At 43.7% G+C, this 26,054-nt stretch overlaps 1 protein-coding gene across 2 annotated transcripts in view; it reads left to right on the top strand.

Annotated features, from left to right (window-relative positions):
* The window catches only part of LOC134440874 (ubiquitin thioesterase ZRANB1-like), a 48,412-nt gene extending 23,548 nt beyond the window's left edge, over positions 1–24,864 (top strand). For both annotated transcript variants that reach the window (XM_063191029.1, XM_063191028.1), the window contains exons 5-10: positions 2,755–2,826; positions 7,354–7,552; positions 10,390–10,510; positions 12,488–12,617; positions 21,483–21,712; positions 24,327–24,864. In XM_063191029.1, coding sequence (XP_063047099.1) covers positions 2,755–2,826; positions 7,354–7,552; positions 10,390–10,510; positions 12,488–12,617; positions 21,483–21,712; positions 24,327–24,545 — 971 coding nt within the window. In that variant the 3' untranslated portion in view covers positions 24,546–24,864. The remainder of the gene's footprint in view (positions 1–2,754; positions 2,827–7,353; positions 7,553–10,389; positions 10,511–12,487; positions 12,618–21,482; positions 21,713–24,326) is intronic.
* Positions 24,865–26,054: the final 1,190 nt, after the last annotated feature.

Genomic DNA, 26,054 nt, shown 5'->3' with positions numbered 1-26,054 from the left:
TGCAGTATTTCAGCTTGCACATTCTTTGGTCGCCTTCCAAAGTGGCTTACTCACTTGGTGTGCGCGTGTGTGTGCCCATGCGTGTGTGTGTGTGCCCATGCGTGTGTGTGTGTGTGTGTGTGTGTGTGTGTGTGTGTGTGTTTAACTTGACCTTGTCTCGTGATGTGTGCATAGCCTAGCACAGGTTTTCCTCAGAGCAATGCATGTTATTGTCACATAGTCATCGTACACTGTGGAATCCCTCGTGCAATGCATTGTGGGTACCATGGGGGTTGATTCCAGTCGCCACGTTCAACTCTCCACGGCCTAAAGAAAGGATTTAAGAGGGCTGGGTGGAATTCTTTGCGTTGGCCCAGAGTTCCAGTGTTTTGACCTCATCCTGGATTGTTACCATATCTCTTTCATTTCTATAACTTATTTTTATACTCCGCCGTGCCAGCATGGTAAAGCAGCACCTTGAACTTTATTTCATTGGTTTTTGGAGGATCTGGCTTTGGTTCTGTTGTCTCAAGTTCACGTGGTAGAATGGCACCTAACCAATCAGCAAACAAAGGGAATATTAGTGAGCGTGTGTGTAACATTTGAATTGTAGAGCATAGATGAATGGGTAGCCTGGATTACGGCATATTCACAAGGTGTTAACGATTGGATGAAGGCAGATCCAGTCCTTTAGGCATTCAAAGTCTACACCTCCAGTAAGACACTCACTACGTTTACATGACGTTTTTAATTCCCGATTAATAATTCAAGAATTAAATAGTTCCTTCGAGTTTGCTTTGATCTTTCATTTAATTCCGAATTGGGTCATTCCACGCCAAATCAACAAGTGCCCGCGCACTTAGGTCTCAAAAAATTCTGAAAATATTACCAAGTGTACCCATGGTACTTAAGAGAAACACTGTAAATTTATTTGAATGTAAGATGTATACTCTCCGTGTTACAGCCAATTTTACTGGGGGAGGGGGGTGCCCATTTTGTTCACACTCTTTTTTTTGTTAAAGTTCACAAGCCCCTAGCTCAATAACTAAACCATGTAGGAAGCTCAAATTTGGCATGCTGGTACATAGAGAGGAATAGTTTGTTGCTAAACTGTCAGTTTTGGTCTGTATGATCCTGCATAGTCATAGCATTCCCTCAAAGACGATACAAATTGTACTGGAGTTTTTGGCTGTGCTCTGTTTAGGCCTTCAGAAGACACATTTGTGCCCAACATAGCCTCATGATTTTTTCCCCTTGTAGATACAAGTAGAAACACTCCCATAAAAATCTATAAATAGAAAGGAAACCCCACCAGCGTTTGACCAGAAGACCTCACAAGTCTGACAAATCATTTTGGGTGTCATTTTCAGAGCACCAGAACACCTTGTGGGATTGTCCACAGATTTTTATTGTATTTTTTTCTTCATTCTCCATGAAGTCTTTTTTTTAAAAATGCCAATGAGACTTGTCTTATGTGATGTTTTCATTTTTAATTTCCACCCTGAACATGGGCAAAATGCAAAAAGAGAGCAACATGATTTCTATAACATTTAATGTAAAGACTAAATAATCAAATGCCAATTTTGCCCAGACATGATCCCCCGAGAGTCCCTGTGCAGGGGTGCAGGTATCCCTTTCAATTTCAATGATTTCAGGAGCGTTCAATGTGGGAGCAGGTTCGCACACCAAAAGAGACAGCAGGTCAGGCACAAAGAGTCATGTTGTTACTTTTTTTGACCAGCAGATGGCAGCGGAAGAAACGCATAGACAACATATTGCTCTCAATGTGCATGGTGCCCATGTTCAGGTTGGAAATTAAAAAAGAAAGCATCACATAAGACAAGTCTCATTGGCATTTTTAAAAAGAAGAATTCATGGAGAATGAAGAAAAAAATAAAATAAAAATCTGTGGACAATCCCACAAGGGGTTCTGGAGCTCTGAAAATGACACCCAAAATGATTTGTCAGACTTGTGAGGTCTTCTTTTCAAACACTGATGGGGTTTCCTTTCTATTCATAGCTTTTTATGAGAGTGTTCCTACTTGTCTCTACAAGGGAAAAATATCAAGAGGCCATGTTGGGCACAAATATGTCTTCTGAAGGCCTAAACAGAGCACAGCCAAAAACTCCAGTACAATTTGTATCATCTTTGAGGGAATGCTATGACAATGCAGGATCATACAGACCAAAACTGACAGTTTAGCAACACACTATTCCTATCTATGTGCCAGCATGCCAAATTTGAGCTTCCTACATGGTTTAGTTATTGAGCTAGGGGCTTGTGAACTTTGACAAAAAAAAGAGTGTGAACAAAATGGGCACCCCCCTCCCCCAGTAAAATTGGCTGTAACACGGAGAGTATACATCTTACATTCAAATAAATTTACAGTGTTTCTCTTAAGTACCATGGGTACACTTGGTAATATTTTCAGAATTTTTTGAGACCTAAGTGCGCGGGCACTTGTTGATTTGGCGTGGAATGACCCAATTGTGAGGTGTTTACATGATGTTTTCAAAGTGGAATTGAGCTTTATTCAGAATTAAAGTGATTTAATTCCAAATTAAATGTCTCATCTAAACGTAGCACGTTTCTCAATACAGCATATCCAGGCATTTTGTGAAACTTCAATTACATGATGCAGCGCTGGTTAACCAACTAACTCTATAGGTGCCGTATTCTACTGTCTTCTGCTCTACGTTGGCTCTGCTATTCTCGCTCTCTCTCTTGCCTTACTGACACTTTTTTATTCTGTCTCCTCTCTCCTGTCTTGGCAGACATTGAAGACCTTCCCCCCACCATTCAGGAGAAGCTGTTTGATGAAGTGCTGGACCGGGACGTGCAAAGAGGTGAGGAGATGAGATGAGACGAGACGAGACGAGGCATTCTGCCCCAGTCATCGACAATAGGCCTGTCCCGATGTTGATGAAGTGCCCCTGGAAATACTACCGCTGCTGCCCAGGCCTGCCCCGGCCAGCTAGCCGCTACATCTTTCACTGACACTGCCCACTCGCAGACTTTAAAGTAATGGTGTCACATAAACAAGACGTGTATGCTGTAGGTGGTGTCAAATCTCATGACGAGTCCGATAAGGAAAGATATACAGCCGGTGGTCCACGTTCCAGCCCTTTAACATCTTTGTCAGTGCATGGATGCATACACAACATGCATGGAGGTGTCTGTGGTCCCGCTCCATGTATAGTTAGGGACAGTGACGTGCGGTCAAGTTTATGGCTGGTGATGCACTGACTTTTCCAATATTAGATTTTCAAATATATAATACTACACCTACAGTATAAGTACATTTTAGTAAATTTGCCAAATAGGCCTACCGATAAGTTTCATATGTCATAGCTTTCTTAACATAAGGTAGGTCTACATATTAAAACATGCTGCATTTCCGTAGAGATAATGCGATTAGATCTCTCTGTCACACTCACACTCACACTCACACTCACACTCACACTCACACACACACACACACACACACACACACACACACACACACACACACGATTCAAACAGTGATCTCACATAAACCACACAGCACCAAGGTTGACAAACAGGAGCATCACGGCGGATGCTCAATGAAACACACACACACACACACACACACACACACACACACACACACACACACACACACACACACGCACACACAGGATTCAAAACATGGTCTCACATAGACCGCTGAGCACCACGGCGAACAAACCGGTGTGATAGCTTTTGATAGGCTACGCACCGGATTCTCGTGCAAATGTAAATCTACTTGTACGAGGCTACGGCAAGCGATGTGGGACAAAGGTGTGGCAGGAAGCGATTGTCAACATAAACAGAGATTACACAAGCTTCGATATGGTCACCAAATATTTTGGGACTGTCATTTATGTTATGCCTACACTTTGGAGTTAGATCAGAGTCTTGTTGTTACACGGGTATATTTGATTTACCTCAACGGTACCCTGTACTCAACTTTAATCGGTCTACCCAACAAGCAGATACACTACAGGGCACATGAGAATCCGGTGCATATCACAAAAACTACCACACCGGACAGAATCACGGCGGATTCTCTCTCCCCACGGGTCTCACAAAGACAGGCATCACACACATAGGAAACACTGGTCTTACCTTTACTCGCACATCAGGTCCATGCGCCCTTTCTGGATGAAAACATTCGTGACTGTCATAGCCTAGAAATCCTTGTCTTGTCTTAGCCTCAGAAGCCTGTCCTTCTCAATTCAACATGCAGATCAATCATCAGCTCGACATAATTCCCACGATTCGAAGAGTGTGTACTCTCTCATCACCACCGTACGCTAGGGGTGGGTGATATGGGCAAAAAAAGTTATCTCGATAAGTTTTAGAATTTTCACGATAACGATAATTTGACGATAATTTCCAAAAACACTTGCAAAAACAAGTAGGGCCTATTTCGGCCGTAATATGGGAATTTGGCATGGCAGGGAAGGGTGAGTAAAGCAGAACATTGTAGACCTATGTAGCCTAAACTGCATGTTACCAAGAGGTCTGCATAAATGATGGCATGTCTACATCACAAAGCATGGCAGTATACCAAAGCTACACATTTATACTGTCTATAATTTGTGCATGATTCCAGACTAATTTCAATTCTGCACTGGAGGTAGTAGTGCTGCATTTGTGTTTTAACTGGGGAGGGACAGAGAGTTGGGAAAAAAATGCTGTGCTGAAGAGCTTTCACTTTTTGAATTTAATAATATGCATATGCTGGACTGTTAAGTAATACTTCATCACTTGTCATGAAAACATATCCATGTAAATAAAAATAGTTTTATGATGTAGGCCTATTGCTAATGATTCTGTTAGAGGACAGCCATTTTTGACTGGAAACAGTGCATTTGTAGATAGGAAGCAGAACCTAACTATGGCAGCTGCAAATTGCATGTGTTGGATTTCACACACATTGTAATTTAACTCACTGTGCGAGTCTAACTTAACATTACTTGTCCACCTAAGCAGTTATGATATCTATACATGCAGGTGGGTGTTTGAGTAGTGAGTAACAGCCACTCTAGTTGTAGAGAACAACATTGCTTAGCTTAGTTCGCTAACTAGCATGCTAACGCGATTTCTCAGACCAGAGACAAAGCTATTTCTCTTCCTAACTATTTGGCTTTCCATAATCACAGACAGTTGCTGATTAAAACACATAGTTCCAAAACGCCCTCAGCATCATGCAATGGCTGGTTTAAGGGTTGAATTCCTCATGTAAATCCACCATTTGGATAACAGCAACTCTCCTCCACTGCCCAGCAGCAGCAGCGCTGCACGAGTGACACGAGATCTCTCTGCCAAAAGGCTGCAGCCCGCCCCCCTCAGCACTGTCTGCTCATTGGTTCACAGACTTATTCTCCAGTTCACAACAACATTACTATTGGCTCAAAGGCTTGGCTGTCGTCGCTGTCTGGAGGAGTCCTGTCACAGCGCTTTGTTGAATTTAGCGACTTCATTAAAATATCTCGATATTGCAAAATTACTCATCGTCAAAACAACATTCACGATAATTTCGCAGACGATATATATCGCCCACCCTTACCGTACGCCAACTCCTCCTCCACGGTTCTCCTTCACTTTGGCGTTGTGCATGCTAACGTTACTTTGTGCTGTTCATCCAAAGCCACATCTGTTCGAGACGCCCCAAACGTCTTCAAAGCAATTTGGCATTGAATATGAGTAGCCAAGGATTTGTGTTTCGTGAGGCTCCTTGGTAAATGTTTAAGTCACAAAATCCCATGCTAATGGTCTTCCACACATTCTCGCCGGTTGCAAATAAGAGACGGGGGTAACAAAACATTTCTGTTGTACCAGTCACTTTGACAAAAAGACCAACAAAGGTCGGCGTCTGCGCCTTGAACTCAACGCTCGTGTATTGCTTGGTGCGAGCACTCCCAAAAAGTAGTAATCACACAAAAATGGAAAAAAGGAGGCGCACACAAGACTTGTGTGAAAAAGTGTATTGAAGCCGAAAATATACAACAGAAGTCTAAGGATTAACTGGAGAGACAGATGTTTCGGAGCTAGTCCATTTTCAATGTCTCCAGTAGGACAACTGCTACTCTGGAGACATTGAAAATGGACTAGCTCCGAAACGTCTGTCTCTCCAGTTGCACAGTGTAAGCCCAGCTTTAGTCATTTGAATAGTATTGAGTCGTTGTGTGGGTTGATGTTCCACACAGAGAAGCCCAGCTACAGCATGTGGCACCCCATGTGGTAACATGTAGGCTTGCTGCTGTCCTATTGGCAGCTCTTAATTCTTGATTCCTAAAAGATAAGATTAGATTGTTGCATTTCATTAGGGTTTGCTGTAATGTTAAATTGAAACGTCAATTGAAAATTCTGTACTCCTATAGGAAGTTTATGTAATCCTGCCCCTGGACTGTCTATAATAGGACTAGGCCTCTAGTCGTCTCCATTCGACTCTCCAGCAGCTACTGTAGGTGTTTGTGTGTGCTCTGCTCTGGCATGTGTTTGTAGTAGTCCTGCCTGGACTGCAGTGCCGGGCTCCCCCATGACTCGAATGCAGTGTGTGTGTGTGTGGGTGAGGTGTGGTGTGGTGGTTCCACAGAGAGAAGCTTGGCTCTCCTCCCCTCGTGTGGTGCCATCTGGGATGGCTGCTGCTGTCCTTCCCCAGTGCTCAGTCATGCCATATGCAGCACTGTACCCGCTGTGGGCTTGGGATGCTGCTATTGCCACTACGCTAGAAACACTAACGGACTCAGAGGAGAACTGAGACCTTGCTGATAAAGACTTTATGTAGATGGATTGAAATTGAATTGTCGTTGTTGCATTACAGCTGACGTTTTTATCCAAAGCGACTCTTCGTTCTTTAGGTAGAGAGCGTATTGGTTGGAGTTCGTAGAGTGATGTGAGATTAGCTGGTTTGCAGGACACCTCAGCCATAGATGAGGGCGTAGGAGACCACATTCTTCCTAATTAAATAGATAGAGGATTCACAACTGCAAATTTCTGATGCCTAGACCAACTCCCGAGCCATTAGGCCACGGCTTCATGGCAAAGCACTGTGTGGTGTGAATTTAATTGCCTTAGCACTGACTGTATGTTCATAGTTTACAGAAATTTGCACGAACTAATCATCCCTTTTGCACTAATACTTGTTATTCAGTTCTTCTGTACTGTAATCTTCTATACTGTGGTAAACATCCCCCTTCTTTTATATATATATCTCTGTAAATAGCTTACTGTGTTGTATTGAATCTTTTCACTGTCTGCACTGAATCTCGTCATGAATGTGTATAGTGTAAATTGTACACGTGAATAGTGACGGTAAATGGCATTCTATTCAACTATTCAATTTCATTCTTCCCCAAATGCAGAGTTGGAGGAGGAGTCCCCCATCATCAACTGGTCCATCGAGCTGGGCACGCGGCTGGACAGTCGGCTGTACGCGCTGTGGAACCGCACGGCGGGAGACTGCCTACTGGACTCGGTGCTGCAGGCCACCTGGGGCATCTACGACAAGGACTCCGTACTGCGCAAGACACTACATGACAGCCTGCACGACTGCTCACACTGGTGAGGACCCCGCTTAAGCTGCGTTTGTATGCTGACGGTCGAAGCAGAAGGCGCAAAAGTGACGCCTCATCTTAATTTTAATTGTATGCTTTTTACACGAGGGCGATAGCGAGTGGACACGACAAAATGTTATATCTGAAGTGTCTTTCGTATACACGGTAAACTTGCCGTCAGGGCCTGAAGACGCAAAAATCTGGAGACCCAACCCGGGTTGTCTTCAAAACTCCCCACTCTGGAAGGAGTCTTTTCAGGTTGTTGCATCTTCCCAGATGGTGCGGTCGCCGTGTAAACGAAAGGGACTGATTTAATATTTTGACGTTTTCCCTCGCAATCATCTTCATATAAACCGCCCCTTATTCACAAAATTACTCAAAATCACTCCCTTATTTATTCACTCACTCACTCACTCACTTGATCATTCAAATACTCTCTGCGGTATGTGTAAGACGGTCCACAACACCCTGCATGATTGCTCACACTGGTAAGTAGGCCTACCTACTCTGCAACTGATTCACTTGCCCACTGAATCGGTCACTGACTCACTGATCACACGAATACTGTGTGCTGAGCAAGACGCTACATGACAGCCTGCACGGCTGCTTACACTGGTGTGTAGCAACAGATTTCACTTGCCCACTGAATCACTCACTGACTAATTTATTCACTCGCTTCATAACTCAGATGTGCTGAGCAAGGGTACTTAGACGGCAGCCTGCAAGACAACTGGAATGATGAGCACTCTGCAGGTCTGTTATGCCGTCTACAGACCAGGAGCGAACGGAGCGAACAAAGTGGACGGAAGTCATTATATCTCTATGGAGGGCACGCTTTCTGTAGTTTTTCTGTTACTTTATTTTTTCGGAGCGAACTCCGAAAATAAAGTAGATGAAGTAACAAAAACTACACTATATGTTCTAATTCACGGCACAACATTTCAGACAGTGCTTAACATGTTCGAGGCAGTGTCAGAGAACAGGAGAGTGCGAGACAATGTATATGATTAAGTAAGTGAATGAGTAACAAAGGGTCCAAGTGAGGAAGACCCTTGAATGACAGCCAGTCTTGGCCTACAAGTGAGTGCAGGGTTCCCACGCCTTTTTCATTAACAAATTCAAGCACTTTTCAAGCACCGTCTAGCACCACATTTTCAGTTTTCAAGCACCGTCAAATAGGTAGAATTTTCTTCATTGTTCACCTTCTCACCTTCTCACACCTGCACCTGCATTACTGAAGGCCTGTGCACAAGGACTTTTTTGAAATATAATATATTATCTTGTAATTTTAAGGTGGTGGGTTCAGTACGTAATCACTGCTGTTGGCAAAACAACTGCAAACCCATTTGCCTATCATTTATTTAGCGATGGATTTGTATTCCAGCACTTTTTGGGAAGGTGTTGCCCAGAGTCAGAGAGGCCACATGTTTTTGGTCCTTGTTGGCGTGCTGTGCCGTGTGCACTGACTTCAGATCCTGGAGGTTGCGGCAGGCTGCCAGCGAATACCGAGCCGACACCCACCCCACATTGCTCAGATTCACACAAGTCAAACTTCCAACTGAAGGTTGCACCTCACACACACACACACACACACACACACACACACACTGGTCGCATTCAATTTTGCTCACAGAAGTCAGTCTTCGCACCTCAAAACAGTTACTTTTTGTACATGTACACAAAATTGGCTATTGTGAAACTGGTCAGACATGACACTATTCAAATAAGTTGTCACACACACACACACACACACACACACACACACACACACACACACACACACACACACACACACACACACACACACACACACACACACACACACACACTGCTCACATACACACACACTGCTCACATACACACACACTGCTCACATACACATCAGTCAGTCTTTCAGCTGATGAGCATACCTCTAACACCACACGGAGCCTTTTGAGATAAGCGCGGCTTAATTTAGAGGACACTGACGGTCCCCCTACTGTCTGTAGCCTACCCCTGTCTCTTTCATCCGAATGACATGCCTGTTGTGTTCAATGCAAATAGCCGTCCATCTGTTCAGTCCCATTTACCCAATATGACTTTGAAGCCTCTTGCTCTCACCATCACATGATCTGCATTTAAATATGCTGTCTCCAAACAAACAGTACTTGCAATCATCAATCCTCCTTTGTTTTGTGTTGCTTTTGTGCTGCATATGTACTGGTCAGGAATTGACAATAACTTTTTTGCTCACTGGTTGTTTCTGTTTTTTTTTTAACTTTAGAATATTCTTGCATTTAAATACAAACTCTTGATGCAACTACTTTGATTCGTCACATCAAGGAATACAGACTTTGAAGGAAATTGTTACTAGCCACAGCCACATTTTACCAGCATTTGCCAGGTTGCTAGGTGCCAATGTCAAGCCTTGGTACTAGTATGTTTCTCTTTGTTTTCGTTCTTAATACCCCTGTCTATTTGACCTTTGAACCATGTCAACCTCAGTGCTGTTTAATTTTAACTTTGCAAAGTGTCTTTGGAGGACCTGTTGCCACAGCCCGAGGTATTACATACATTAATTGTGTTCAGTTCAGTGTCATGGTTCTACCACTAAGCGTTTTTGTAGGTGTGTTTGTGTGTGTGTGTATGCATGTGTATAAGAATGTTTTTTTTGTCTAGCTGGGATATGAATGTCTTTAAGATCTGTCATCTTGTTAATGACCTCTTCAAAATTTGTGACTCTTGTACATTTTATATCTCTTGGATCCAAATAAAAGTGGGTGTTTGTGTGCGTGTGTTGTGCGTGTGTTGTGCGCATGTGTGTGTGCGTGTTTGTTGTGCGTGCATGTGTGTGTGGATCCTCAGGTTCTACACGCGGTGGAAGGAGTGGGAGTCGTGGTACTCCCAGAGCTTTGGCCTGCACTTCTCACTGCGCGAGGAGCAGTGGCAGGAGGACTGGGCCTTCATCCTCTCACTGGCCAGCCAGGTATGTACACACACGCACACACACAAACACACGTGCACGCACACGCATACGCACAAACACACGCACATGCATACGCACATGCGCACACACGCGCACATGTGCACACACACAAGCATGTAGGCCTACATGTACACACACACACACACACAGACAGGAGAGAGAACGGTACCAAGCAGACTGAACTTCGATTGAACTGGAAATTCAACTGGAAATTGTTGCTGGTCTTACGCACACGCACACACACACACACACACACACACCCGCACACACCCGCACACACCCGCACACACGCACGCACACGCACGCACACACACACACACACACACACACACACACACACACACACACACACACACACACACACACACACACACACACACACACACACACACACACACACACACACACAGGATCAGTGGGGCATTTGAGACTAATGGTGAAAGGCAAATGTGTTCCTATAGATTGCTGAGCATGTCAGTTTATGAATTATGTAAAACCCATTTAGGTATGGAAGACAAGAGAGGGATAGTGTATGCTTATGCATGTTTGAGTGCAGGCTTGTGTGTGCCTGTCTACATGTTGCGTGCATGTGTGAGTGAGTGAGTGAGTGAGTGAGTGAGTGAGTGAGTGAGTGAGTGAGTGAGTGAGTGAGTGAGTGAGTGAGTGAGTGAGTGAGTGAGTGAGTGAGTGAGTGAGTGAGTGAGTGAGTGAGTGAGTGAGTGAGTGAGTGAGTGAGTGAGTGAGTGAGTGAGTGAGTGAGTGAGTGAGTGAGTGAGTGTACGCATGTGGGGTTCATCACTGCGTGTGTACAGGACAGCATAATCTCCTCTTTGGCACCTACCCTCTCTTACTAGGGGTGTAAATCACAGCCTCCATGACGATACGATTCAATATCGATATCTTATTATTCAATGCGATACAATTCGATACTTAAGAATGCCCCACGTTACGATACAGTACGAAGCCAATTGGAGCCAATTTTGGTCCCCTAGGGGAAATTCTTTCTCTGCACTTTATCCCATTTGGACTAGTGAATCACATTGAAGTACACACACTAGTCCGTAGCAGTGGGCTGCCTGCTGAGCGGCGCCAGGAGAGCAGTGTGGGGGTTAGGTGCCTTGCTCAAGGGCACTTCAGCCGTGGTCCGGTCTGTCATTGAACTGGGAACCCTTGGGTTGCCAACCCAGTGCTCTAACCACTGAGCCACGCCTGCCCAACCAATACGATTCGATTCGACTTTTTTCCCTGATTACTTTTCCACTTCTATTATGTTATGGAGCTTGGACATTGGGCAGGGGCCAGCGATTCCATTATTTTTGATACTTAAGACAGCCCCACGATTAGATGTGATTCGATTCAATCATCAGATTATATCGGCATATACGTTTCGATACATTTCGATTATTATTTACGCCCCTACTTCTTACCACTGTAATTAGCCTCCACAGCACATGAATGCTGACGGTGTCTTGTACTGCTCACGATGAACTAATCTAAAGCCATTCATTGTAGACAGAAAATGAAATGTGTGTGAAATGCATTTGTTATACAGGAATATGTATTTGTACCAATAGCATTAGACTAAGTCATTATTAGGGAAAACATTGTGTGGGATCATGTCACACAATTTCCAGTCAGTGAAAGTGTTTAGAACTGGATAGAATTTGGTCAATATGGATTATACCGTTTCCATATCACCTTGTTGTATTGCCACATGCATGAAGGCATTAGACGTGGGCTAAAATGTCTGTAATTCGGGTGGTGGTTCAAATGGCAATCTGATGAAGGGCACAACTGAAACAGGTTACCGTCCAGCGATGGAATAGTATCTTTTTTTTAAATTTTGCTTCTGTACCTCTCTTCATCTTTCTTTCTCCATCTGACTCTGCCGTTGACGTTTCTTTTTCTTGCTCTCGCCCTCCTTTGCCACCCCCACCCGCTCCTCTCCCCCTCTCTCCGCTTCTCTCTGACCTGCAGCCTGGGGCGAGTCTGGAGCAGACTCACATCTTCGTGCTGGCTCACATCCTTCGCAGGCCCATTATCGTCTACGGAGTCAAGTACTACAAGAGTTTCCGTGGCGAGACGCTCGGCTACACACGCTTTCAAGGTACTAAGGCAGCACAATGACGTGAAGGCATGCACTTGCACGCATACAACACGACACACACACACATATACACACACACATATACACACATATACACACATATACACACATATACACACACACACACACACACACACACACACACACACACACAGACACACACACACGGGTTACACCTGTTAAGTCCACAGTCGCTGTATTTTCTTTTTTAGATATACACACTCGTGGCCCTGCTGTGGCCTAACGGTAGGGCACTCGTCTACTTTGTGGCCGACCCGGGTTCGACTCCCCGACCGAGTCATTTGCAGACCCCTCCCCATCTCTTTCTGCATTCGTTTCCTGTCCACTTCTCATACTGTCCTGTCAAAAAAAGACCCCCGAAAAAATCTTAAAAATAGATAAATATATATATATATATTTTAATGTAATGCATAAACACACACATACAAATGCATATAGTGCATACACACAGGTTTCTAAGGCAAACTGCGGAGTTGAATGCCCTAATGCCTCCAGTGTGTTCTCCATTGGAAGCTCAGTAGAGACAAGCAGGCCAGTGGCTATGTACTTTGTATGCTCATTTTAATCGGGGTTAACGTTTGGCTTGCAAGTCATTGATTTATGAAACACTAAACACTTGAAATGGGCGTATAGCTAGATCGAGGTTTTATCAATCTCTTCAGTTGAGCTGCACTGCAGTACTAGAAGACAACAATAATTAGATCAAAATGGTATTGTAATAGTATTGTAATTGTCTATACGTTCTAGTCAGTGGTGTACTGGAGATTTTTAAAGTGGGGGTACGCGATTTGTGAGGTCATCAATAAATTAGGCAACTTATCATGTCTTTTTGTATTCAAACACGGACAGAATTTTTCTTTTTTAAATCTCACCTCAGGAGAAGTGGGTGGACTGCATACCCCCCCTTACCACGCCCACTACACCCCTGGTTCCAGTGCTTAATTTGTAAATCACAAGGTACCGGAACGCAAAACACATATGACATCACAGCGACGATGAGTTGGACAGAGGTCCCGGAACGCACAGAAAAACTATTATTACGCAAACGAATAAAAACGGGGGAAAAAAATAGATGCAATTCCCTGCATTTTAACGACATTGAGTCCCATGTCAGCTCATATCCATACTTTTGTTTCTTAATACAAGGGACGGTTGGCGATCCAATGGCTAATTTAAACAACAGCCATAGCCTATTAAATGCTGTAATGACAACAACAAATATTTTTTGTTTGATCGCTAACTTTATGCTCAGTAGTTTCGTGCAGTGCATGGAAATTATGCTTTCCCCATGAGGTGAAAAGAAACCGAAGCGGTCTTCTACTAGTCTACCTATTGAAAGGACAGTGCATGGCTGTCCAATTCATATCCTTTCCCGTATTCACACAACGTTGGCATAGGCCTATTAAACGTTAAATCCACGCTTTGTTGGCGACTTTGTTGCATATAATTTGGCTAATCCGCATGTGCTGTTGCGATATGCCACTTCACTGTTTTCAACGGCTCGCGCACTGATGGTAAGCGAGCTGCGATTTTCAGGGCTCGCGCACTGATGGTAAGCGAGCGGCGATTTTCCCGGTAGACTTGGCTTTTCACACTGACTGTCTGCTCGCGCTACGGTCCGGTTGAAAATCCCTCCGACCAATGTTTTATTTGGAGCGTGTAGGCCCTATTTGAATGAAATAGGCCTATCACCTTGTCTTTGCTGTTTTCGTGCTCAACTTGACTTGTAAGCAACTGTCTGGTCTTGGGAGAGAAGGAAATGCGCGCACACATGCTGAGCGCTCGCCAGCCGAGGAAGATCTCATCCTGTCACCCAGGCTGTCTTTTTCGCTAGGCTACATGACTGATCAATGCACCAAACGCAGCCCAGGTGCCACTAGAAATTAGTATGTCCAAAACCTTGTGTGCCGACCAAAATTTGATGAAAACTTTTAAACAATGTTTGGCACAGCCAGGCTTTCCATCTCATCCGCGCATATGAACAAACAACGAGAGAGGGGCAACTTCACGTAGCCTACATTTAGTCAGTAGGGAGTATAGTAGGGATGGAAATGTAGCCTAGTAGATCTATAGTTATGATTCTTAATGTATGGGACAAGCAGTAGGCTACCAATTGCGCTTCCCCCACCAAAATAGCCACGCAAACGCTGGACTTCTCCTACTGCAATAACTCAAACAAACACACTCTCTTACACTAGTTTTGTGAGATGGCTTTGTTTTCCATTGGAAATCCAATATGTCGAATAATTAACTTACATGCCCGTGCGTCGCGACGATAAAATATGTCGATAGTTTTTTTTCAGTCGGTGCGCGTTGCTTTCAGCTCTACCATATTGTAACGGTGCAGCCGACTGTAGGCTATTTTTAAGTTTTAAAGGTTATGAGTTGGGCGTCAGGCAGCAATACGACTGCCTTAATTGGTTTTAGCCTTGTTACCTTTCCAAATATGAATAAAAAAAACACTGACCAAGAAATAACTTAGATCAACACAACGAATATCTTTTCTCATTTTTTAAGTAGGCTAGTGCACTTTTGCAAACCCTTGTTTGCAGACTTGCGCGCTCGGTCTCAATTTGGAACAGCGCACATCAGTGTCTGGCTTTAGCATCTTCTCTGCGCGCACACTTCATGGTTCCTTCTCGCTTGCTCACTCGGCTTGTGGTTGTTGCGATCCTGACAGTCTCAACCCCAATTTAGGCCTATAGGCTGCTCGGTGAGATGGGAAATGTAGCGAACATGGGGTAATGCTGCGCTCTCACTCCTGAGGAGGCAGAGATAGTCCGTTACAATATAGTAGCCTCTATATATTTTTTTTATTCATTCACGAGAGGTTCCGGATCAGCCATAATAAGTCCCGGAACACAGGGGGGTCAAAATTACGAGGTGGGGGATCCTGTTCCGGCATGATCCGGCTCAAATTAAGCACTGCCTGGTTCTAGTCTGTATTTCCACACATTCCCAGGAAAATAGAGTGGATGGATGACAGAGTGAAAGTATTACTGTCTCGGACTCTCGCTATTGTGGCAGAACTGTGGTTTTCTTGTGGCAATGGAGATGCATTAAGGAAACCATCTCTCTCTCTCTCTCTCTCTCTCTCTCTCTCTCTCTCTCTCTCTCTCTCTGTCTCTCTCTCTCTCTCTCTCTCTCTCTCTCTCTCTCTCTTTCCCTCTCTCTTTCCCTCTCTCTCTCTCTCTCTCTCTCTCTCTCTTTCCCTCTCTCTCTCTCTCTCTCTCTCTCTCTCTCTCTCTCTCTCTCTCTCTCTCTCTCTCTCTCTCTCTCTCTCTCTCCCCTGAACTGCCCTCTTTATATCAACTTTCTGTGCATGTTTAATGGAGTATGAGGCATGCAGGGTGTGTTTGAGGAGAGCTCATGTTGAATCCACTGTATGAACATGTGTTTGCTATTACATACCAAAACATGGATCTATACGTGTGTGTGTGCGTGTGTGTGTGCGTGTGCGTGTGCGTGTGCGTGTGTGTGCGCGCTTGTATGTTTGTGCAACTGTGTGTATGTGCAAGCATGTGGGTGTGTCGGTGTGGGTGTGTGTGTCTGCGCATGCGTGTTTTGCGTGCCTTGCATACGGTTCTGTTTCTGATTTCGTCTTGGAGTGGTGTGGCTAGAGAGAAGGCCTACAGTAACGAGCCCAGAGGCCAGAGACCAGGCCAGATTAATGGCTCTCTAATGGAGACCAAATCAATAGCGCATGTTTTAGAGGGAGACAAATGGATTTCTGGGAAGAAAAGTGGATTGAAGTAAGAAAAGAAAAAGTAATTTGGGAAGAGAACTGGAGAAGTGAAAGTTGAATTTGCTCATTTATGTATTCATTTCTCATTTATATTATCTTCTCTTTCTCTCTCTCTCTCTGCCTCATCGTTCTCATCTGTTGCCTCCTCTTCCTATTTCTTCCTTTCATTTTCATTTCTCTGTGCATTTATGAATCTACTTTTCTCTCCCGATTATCCCAATTTGTTTACCATATGGCGTTTGTAAAACCATTTTTGTCACATACATACGTTTTATCTGCTCGGTCTTAGAGCACTTCAGAATGCATTGATTTCTGTATTTATTCATTTGTCAACTACAGTATACTACCTGTGTATTCACATCTCTTTCTCTCTCTCTCTCTCTCTCTCTCTCTCTCTCTCTCTCTCTCTCAATCTCTCTCTCTCTCTCTCTCAATCTCTCTTCTCTTGCTGTAGTAGGGCTTTTACTGTATCCCCCTTATTATCCAGGGTTACATGGGTGGCGCCATTACTATTTGGGTAGCAGTAGCTAGCACTAAATCATTCAGAAAGGCTGGCTGAAGGGACTGATTGTTTATTCAATCACGTGCAAGGATTTTTGATGAGGAAACTCATTCGAAAATGCATGGGGTTGTGGGGGGTACCCAGATGGTATCGTGAAGACGAAGGCAAAACGTACTGTACCAGCTGGCCAGAGTCCGGTTACTTTATTCCTTAGCTTAATATTCAGTCCCCCCAGGAAATCGCGATGTTACGATCGCGTCGTTTTTCGCAACTTCAATGAATTCCCGCGAATTCTGCGCGAGAGCGCAACTTTAACCAATCACCGCGATTTCCCGCATCTTTGAACACTTTGAACCAATCCATGTTGCGCTGACTTCACTGACGTCGACAAACTTCCTTTCAAAAAGGATAATACAATAAAAAATACAATAAAAAAGTAACCTAGCAATCAGTCCCAGCACTTTACTATGCATGTACAAAGTTGTCGGTGAGGGGGAAAAAACTAATAAATACGAATGTAGGAAAGGCCATGTTCTCATTGCGCGTCTGCTCGCATGGTCACAGGAGGGAAAATGTATGACTAGTCTGGCATAACCAATAGGCCTACATTTTTAAAATGTGGTAGGCCTACATAAATATAGCCTATAATTAACACTTCATGACAGTCATCTACATTACGCCAAGTATAGGGCTCCTACAACAAGATGTGTTTTCTTTTTTCTAAAGCGGTCCACCTGCGGACCACTTTGGTGTTTGACTTGTGCGCATACAGAAGCCAGAAGGCAACATTTTCCCTCCGAATTGAGATGCGCAAATGCCTTGTCCACAACAAAGCAGTAATTTCCATCCTTCATTGTGAATGCTGCGTGCGTGCCTGGCCGATATAGTAATCTCTTTCGCGCAAATTGGGCTATGGCTGGATACGAGCACTTGGTGACCGTGGTGACCGTGTCGTGAAATCACTTTCCTGGCGCGGTCAAACGGACAAGGAACACTGAACATGAATAAAACCAGAGCAGACACGTTGGAAAGCTGTGGGAGTAAGTTGGAAAACTACTTTCTGTCTCTCCCTCTCCTTCTCTCTTCCTTGCTCGATTGACGGTATTGATTGACAGCGGAGACCTCCGTTCTGCAGGTGACGTGGTGTTTTAGCCTATAGATAACAATGTCGTCGTCTTTTATATTCACAAGAGCACAAAAATTTATATAATTTCTGAGCATTATTCAGCAAGCACCCTTCACAAAAGGAAATCTGTGAACTCCATCCTCGTTACATTGAATGATGATCATCAGCCGTTAATTTAAAGCCGGCTGACGGCGCGGGAGAACAAAAAAAAACCTAGGCTATGCCTTCTTTCGAAAGCGACCCCTCTCTCTGCTTTTATTTGTGTTGCTTTAGACAAGCTTGAAAATTAAACGCCGACACAGGCAGGCTATGTGTAGCAGACGACTCACATCAGTCACAAGAGTTCCTGTCGCACAGCCTCTTCAACTGGGTGGACATGCCCAATTCCGCCCGCCTACTTATAGTTAATTATGTATCCACTTTTTTAAGTCAGGAATGGATATCGACATGATACGAAGTTTGTATGCTTACAATTTGAAACGGTGATGACATTTTAAAACAGAGTCAAACGGCCATAAACAGCATTGTAATGAAGGGTGTCGTAATGGCAGCATGAAAGAGATGGAACTTTTCACGACGACATTCTGGCTAAAAACTCGCCCTGGCAGCTTCCCTGCTTTGCCTAAGAACCAAAATTATAATATAAAAATGGAAATAATATAAAAAAACCAGAGGACTGGAATGTGGCAGTGTCCTTTACTTTCAAGCGTGGGGAAACACATTAAAAATCGCAACAAAAATCGCACCTTTCACTTCATGCCGCAACAAAATCGCAACAACACAGTAAGAAGCTCCGCAACTTTTATCGCGATTTTCTGGAAATCCTCGTGCACCATCTGGCAATTCCGACCGCGATTTTTTGAGAAAATGCCCGCGATTTCCTGGTGGGACTGAATATTATACCCTATGTGCACCTTTATTTCTTAGGAGTCAGTCTACCTGCCCATATTGTGGGAGCAGGGCCTCTGCTGTGTACAGGGCTCTAAATTAACACCAGCAAACCGGTGTTCTGACAAACGGTCCTACATTGTAATTTTATCCTATGGTAGGGTGTTTTGTCAGCCATGTCTGTTAAACGGTCCTACATTGCCAAAGCCATTGACGTCAGACATGTCCGTTCAATAACTTATCCTGATTTTTCCGAAAATGTCCTTACATGCTTCCGCAACGTCCAACAACTCTGTCAATTAGACCTACAACCCAATGAAAAACAGCAGAATATGCTTATAGCCAACATATTAATGTAAGATGTCCTGACTGTTCAAACAACAGATAGGCCTAGATCTATGCTTGTTCTGGAAAAAAAGAGCCGTTGTATAGCCTACTCTGCCTCCTACACGTGGAACAAGCTTCAAAAAGACCTAAGAATAAACAATGTGAATATATCCCAATATTTAAAAAAAAAATAGAAAGCAAAGAGGTCTACAGATGGCGATGCTTGCAGAAGAGGCTAGCCTATTGACTTATGTCATCTCGTCTTTGTGTTTTGTTTAACCAAAATGTTGAGAGGTATCAGAGAAAAACAATTGCATGCATTCCTCATTCACACACTCCTGTTTTGTTTTTAACCAAAGTAGCCTACTCCGTTCATCAGCTAGTTCTGCACATAGCTGATGTAGGATAAAATTCCTGTAAATGATGTGAAACGACGTTTCATGCTCTGCGCATGCGCAGTGGGGCTTTGTAGGATGAAATTACATGTAGGATAGTTTTACAGAACACCGGCCAAATGCAGGTTGAATTTCAGTTTGGCTGGTAGAAAAACAACTTACTAGCCACTATGACCCATTAGTGAGTGTGTGTTTGGATAGTAAGATTAACATCTATGTACTAGCCATTTTAGTTGGTGATGAAAAACATCAGCCCTGGCTGTGTATGTACAGAGGTTGGACAAAATAATGTAAACACCTGTCATTTTATTGTGGAACGTTTCATGGGTCAAGTGGACCAGCCTGTAGGCCAATCTTCATTCATTGCGACAGTTACAGGCACACCAAGAATTTCTCCTTTTTGAACTCGGACATGTCACCCATAATGTTGTGTGTGTTGAAACATTTTGAGCAAAACTGTGCTCTTACTGGTGCAATGTGCTGTTAATGAAGATTGGCCGACAGGCTGGTCTACTTGAGCCATGAAACTTTCCACACAAAAATGACAGGTGTTTCCATTATTTTGTACAACCCCTGTATGTGCACCTTTCATTTCTTGGCTATATTGTACTAATGCACCAGCCTGGCTATAATGTACGGTAATACTCTATCTATTCCTCAGGAGTCTGTCATCCCCTGCTGTGTTGGAGCAGGGCCTCTGTTATACTGGACGTAGCACTATAACATAGTACTCTACTACTATAGTACTCTTTTAGGTACCAGCATACTTCACGTGTGTACCTCCCGCCATTTGGCTCGAGAACCATTAATGACGTCATCGAATGCGGCAGACCATTCATAGTCAAAAGCGCCATTTACAGGTTTTTGCTCGCATTTTCGGAAGTGTGCCCTCTGCTGTTCATGAGAGGTCTCATGTGTGCAGGAGTCTTACCAGCCCATGCTGGTTGGAGCAGGGGCTTCTGCTGTATTGGCCAGATTGACTATAATATTGTACTTTAGAAGAAGAAAAAGATATCCTCTGTACTCCTGCACTTCACAATCTGGGCTGGATTTCTGGAAATCAAAGTCGCTAACTTTGTTAGCTACTTTGTTGTTTGCAATGCAATTTCCCATTGACAACTACCGAAGTTGCTAACAGGCTAACAACTTCTCTTTTGAGAAACTCGCCCCTGGTGTGTCATGGGAAAGGACTAGCAAGTGCAGATGAGAGAACGTCTGCGGAGCATCTTCAGATGTGGAAATTAGTTTTCTGTTTCATTGGGCAACTTGCTCCGATTACTTTCTTTCTCTTCTAAAATATTGTACCCTCTCCATATCTATTGTATTCCTAAGGAGTATTGGCCAGTCTGACTATAATATTGTGCTCTCTCTATTGTATTCCTAAGGAGTATTGGCCAGTCGGACTATAATATTGTGCTCTCTCTATTGTATTCCTAAGGAGTATTGGCCAGCCTGACTATAATATTGTGCTCTCTCTATTGTATTCCTAAGGAGTATTGGCCAGCCTGACTATAATATTGTGCTCTCTCTATATCTATTGTATTCCTAAGGAGTATTGGCCAGCCTGACTATAATATTGTGCTCTCTCGATGTCTGTTGCATTCCTAAGGAGTATTGGCCAGCCTGACTATAATATTGTGCTCTCTCTATATCTGTTGTATTCCTAAGGAGTATTGGCCAGCCTGACTATAATATTATGCTCTCTCTACAGTATATCTATTGTATTCCTAAGGAGTATTGGCCAGCCTGTCTATAATATTATGCTCTCTCTACAGTATATCTATTGTATTCCTAAGGAGTATTGGCCAGCCTGTCTATATCATCTACATTATGCTGTGTCTATATCTGTTGTGTTCCTCAGGAGTCTACCTGCCCCTGCTGTGGGAGCAGGGCTTCTGCTGGAAGAGCCCCATCGCGCTGGGCTACACGCGCGGGCACTTTTCTGCACTTGTTGCCATGGAGAACGACGGCTACGACAATCGCGGCGCGGGCGCCAACCTGAACACAGACGATGATGTGACGGTCACCTTCCTGCCCCTGGTGGACAGCGAAAGGAAGCTGCTGCACATCCACTTCCTGTCTGCGCAAGAGGTGAGCGGACCTGTGCGTGCGTGCGTGCGTGCGTGTGTGCGTGCATGTGTTTGCACGACCATGTGTACTAGGTATAGGGCTAGTGCTGTTTCCAATAAATTGGTCCGAACTTTTTTTTTTTTCAAAAATAAAAATTGGTATTCAAATGGTATCGGGTCAGTCAAAGATGTTGCATTTCCTCCATTTTATTAAGTGATGGTCTTCTCAGTCCAAGACTGACACGTTTTAGCATATAGACATCTTCTGGATGCTCATGCCCTGCTGCAGGCTATGATGGCTGAAACTGGTCACCGTTAAAAACACACACACACACACACATAGACACACACACACGGACACATGTACCCCCTGAATTAAATAAACCAATATTCGATTTTCTTGATTCAAAAGATAGGTCATGGACGACTGATAATTGATTGCATCTGTAATGGAATTACTCCCAAGTGTCCCCTCCCTTTATCTGGAGACGAGATGATCAGAGGATTCGATAACCTTCTCTCTGGTTTAAGCACATCAAATAAAGATGCCAGTGGAGCTCTTTTGAAACGCGAACTGATTCTGTACCTACTTTGATCTTTATAAACACAGTAAATTATGCATCTTAGATACTATTCTTTGACTTCTAAGATGCAAAACACCAGGACACAAAACGACGTGTTACTTTACACAAATACATTTGGTGTGTTGCATGATATGTACGCAGCGCTTGGTGAAATATTATTACAAAATGACGAAGAAAAACGTAAAAGTTGTACACACAGTAATCATGTTCTCATCCTTAACCCTGACCCGTCAAATTTTATAAATTGACACCAGTAAATGGGGGTCCTGTGGTACAGTAGCCTGATTATCATCGACGATCAAATCTCTGAGACTTGGTCTGACCAAGAGCATAACAATGAACATTTCCCAAACGGCATGGTTGACCTGCCTCCCTTGGTTTGTTTATGGTTGTTTGCTTCCCAACCAAGTGAAAGGAGTTCCCGTATTTGCGGGAACTCAGAAAGTACTTGCATTGCTCTTGACCTGGGGTCCGTTTCTCGATTCTTGTCGTTGCTAACCGTCTTAAGACCGTCTTACCATTCCCTTGGATTTAGTGGTGAGCGTCGCTGTCGAGAGAGTTGAGTCGCTCTTACGAAGGACTTTGCTAACGACGATAGCAAAGACGCTTTCGAGAAACAGATCCCTGACTAGTTGCAATGCCGAAGGTGTTGCGTCACTAGGAGGGCTCGGCCTGGCTAGTGGTACAGTGCCCTATGGTACCCGTTCATGGATGGGCTTGCATGCTTATCTGGACCTGGGTTTGAGCCAGACCAGAGTCACCTCCCAATCAGGGGCAAGACACTGGCAGCCAACCACGTGAGCTCATTTTTTGACCGACAGCGGTTTCCAGCAATCAGAGGTTGAGTTGTGCGCAGCTAGGTTCGCGCAGTCAGGTTATAAACAAAACTTAGAACCCATGTATAATGTATTTGTTATATATAAATGACACCAGAAAAACTGCCTGCACAGTACAGTACACAGAAATGGTTTAAACTGGTGTGCTACAGCATTAATATGCAGTCATTACGTCCTTATTCGCCAGCCATGGACACACATGGTGCCACGGGGAGGGAGGTGGTCTTAAGATCAGACGGTTACACTTTCCAATCCCTCCCTTACTTCTGCCTACACCTCCATCCTGCCCTGGCTGAAGTGGCACCTTAACTTCTCATTGTTCCATGGGCTGTAACCAATGCCCTGTAAATTCATGTGAGTCTCTCGGGTAAAAGCGTCTGCTAAGTGTAATGTAACATTGTACCTCAGACACACATTCACACAGAAACATGTTCCTCTCTAGGCCTACTAGTACTTTCAGACTCTATATACGGTATGTATTGAGGTCACTAAACTGCTCCACTGCTTGGAATGCTGCTGGAGGACTTGTGGAGAGCTCCAGGCGTTCAGTGTCTGCTTTGCTGTTCTCAAGTGTTGTCACTCTGGTACCATGCCTAGACATGGCCTCTAACACAGCAAAAAAGTCTCTTGCAGAGTGTCATAATGTGTTGTCTGATGAGTTGGTTACCTCTTAATGGGACGGTTACCACGCAGTGTTACTACACCTCTTCCGTTCTTTTTAGTGTCCATTTGTTCAAAAATGAATCCTGGAACGGTTGGATTTTTAGGGTGTGCCTAACTAGGCTTGTCACAATTTAAAAAAATTGCTGGACGATAAATTGGCCAAGACATTATTGAGACAACAATAATATTGACGTTCTCGTGGTCATTTTCATACAAAATAATCACAATGGGATAAAAATACACCCTTTCTAATTTTGAAAGCATTGCCGCAGGTGGTGACATAGGGGCACATTTCACTCGCGCAATGATCGATCTATCTATCTATCTATCTATCTATCAGTATTCAGTCTCTTGGGTAGAGAGGGAGAGTGATGAGGAAAACAAAGAAGCACGCAAATATACTGAAACTTATCGTGGCCAAAAAAAAATTCTCATGCTTTTCGAAACTTACTGCACAATATATTGACTTATCGAATATTGTGACAGCCCTATGCCTAACTAATACTGTGTGTGTTTGTCTGTTTGTGTGTGTGTGTGTGTGTGTGTTCATCAGATGGGTAATGAAGAGCAGCAGGAGCGTCTGCTACGTGAGTGGCTGGACTGCTGCGTGACGGAGGGCGGCGTGCTGGTGGCCTTGCAGAAGAGCTCGCGGCGCCGCAACCACCCGCTCGTCACCCAGATGCTGGAGAAATGGTTGGACGGCTACCGGCAGCTCCGCCCATGCCCCACCCTCTCCGACGGCGAGGAGGACGAGGACGATGAAGACGAATAAATAGACGTCGAAAAGGAGGGACAGAAAAACAAACGAACACGCATCAGCTGTTTTCCTTTTCTTTCTTCCCTCATGACAACGTCAGCAGACAGGAAGGCCTGCCTCTCTCATTCTTATCACACCTACACACACACACACACACGAATGCACACAGGCATCACTTAACCTACACACACAAGCTATACAGCGTCCTAAAATAAAATACAAGAAACACAACTACAAAACGAAGACTGTCAAAAAAAACTTTTTTTCTTTGCTACAGGGCAAGATAATGGGATGATCTGACAATAAAGGGTTGTAGTTTATGAATGCTAACAAACTTTCTAGAATTTTCTGTCTCTTTTTTTTTCTCCCCAATGTGAAAAATCTTTACCCATAAATGTAATGCATGTGGCTGTTAAAAAGAACTTAAGAAATTATACCAGCATTTTAAGCAAAAGCAAGATAACAAATCGATTAAAAAAAACCTTTATACTGGTTTATAATGGACAGTTACAAAGCACATTTTCAATTATTTTATATCATTTTCAGGTCAAAACATGATTGGCTTTTTTAGAAGGGGGAGGGGTTACTGAAAAGTACATCATGATTCATCATTAGGCCGCCACACTACTGAGAGAATAAGGTGTCTGGGTGTAAGAAACAGTGCACATTTTTATTACAAATCACACTTTCTCATTCATTACAAACGAAAGTAATTTATCTCGCTTTGTGAAGGATGACCGACAGACACCTTTTCAAGCCCAGGCAAAACTCCTACTGGGCTGGACTATGTTTGTGGTCATCCATGTTTTTGGTTCTTTTTATGTTTACTTTTCAGTTACATCTTTTATTTGTTTTTGTGTGAGGTTTTCAGTGGGAAAAAAAGTAAGAAATTGCTTTTTTATTTCTTTCTTTTTATGGATGTTTGTGTGTGTGTGTGCGTGCGTGCGTGTGTGTGTGTGATTTTGTTGTTGTTTGTTTGTTTGTTTGTCTGTTTTGTTCTTGTTCTCGTTGAAACATTTTATACAGATGCCTGCCTGCTGTAAGGACAGAAACATGCTTGCGAGCATCTGTTAGAGTTTACCTTGAGTTTGTGTCTATCAAGTACCTCATGTGGATGCTACAACCTGGTGCTTTATTTCTTTGAAGAGAGGGGGTGGGGGGGGGAGGGGAAGGGAGGGATGTGGCGTGGGCTCTATTTGTTTAACACTAGTGTCCGTTAAAGCCTCAGAGCCTAAGCTCTCGTTTGTAGTTATTCGCACATTTCCTGCAGGTCCTGTTATTTCTTGTAAATCACCATGGTAACCATTTTCTCTGTTGTGTGATGTCTGTTGCATTTCTGTCCACTTCAGACTCGTTCCGCGTGTTTAATTGGACTTTATTTTGAAGTACCTAAAGGTGTAATCTGTGGTTGCTGTTGTCGGAAAAAATGGCAGTTTGTTTACACCTACAGCCAATGCAAAGATTTGTTTCACTACTCCTGTGCACTCTGTGAAGCTTGTTGAATTTTATGTTTGTTTTCGTTTG

Source organism: Engraulis encrasicolus, chromosome 24, assembly GCF_034702125.1.
Source record: "Engraulis encrasicolus isolate BLACKSEA-1 chromosome 24, IST_EnEncr_1.0, whole genome shotgun sequence".
Classification (NCBI taxonomy): Eukaryota; Metazoa; Chordata; class Actinopteri; order Clupeiformes; family Engraulidae; genus Engraulis; species Engraulis encrasicolus.
The sequence above is the reverse complement of the archived record's forward strand: the minus strand, read 5'-3'. Positions and strand labels throughout refer to the sequence as shown.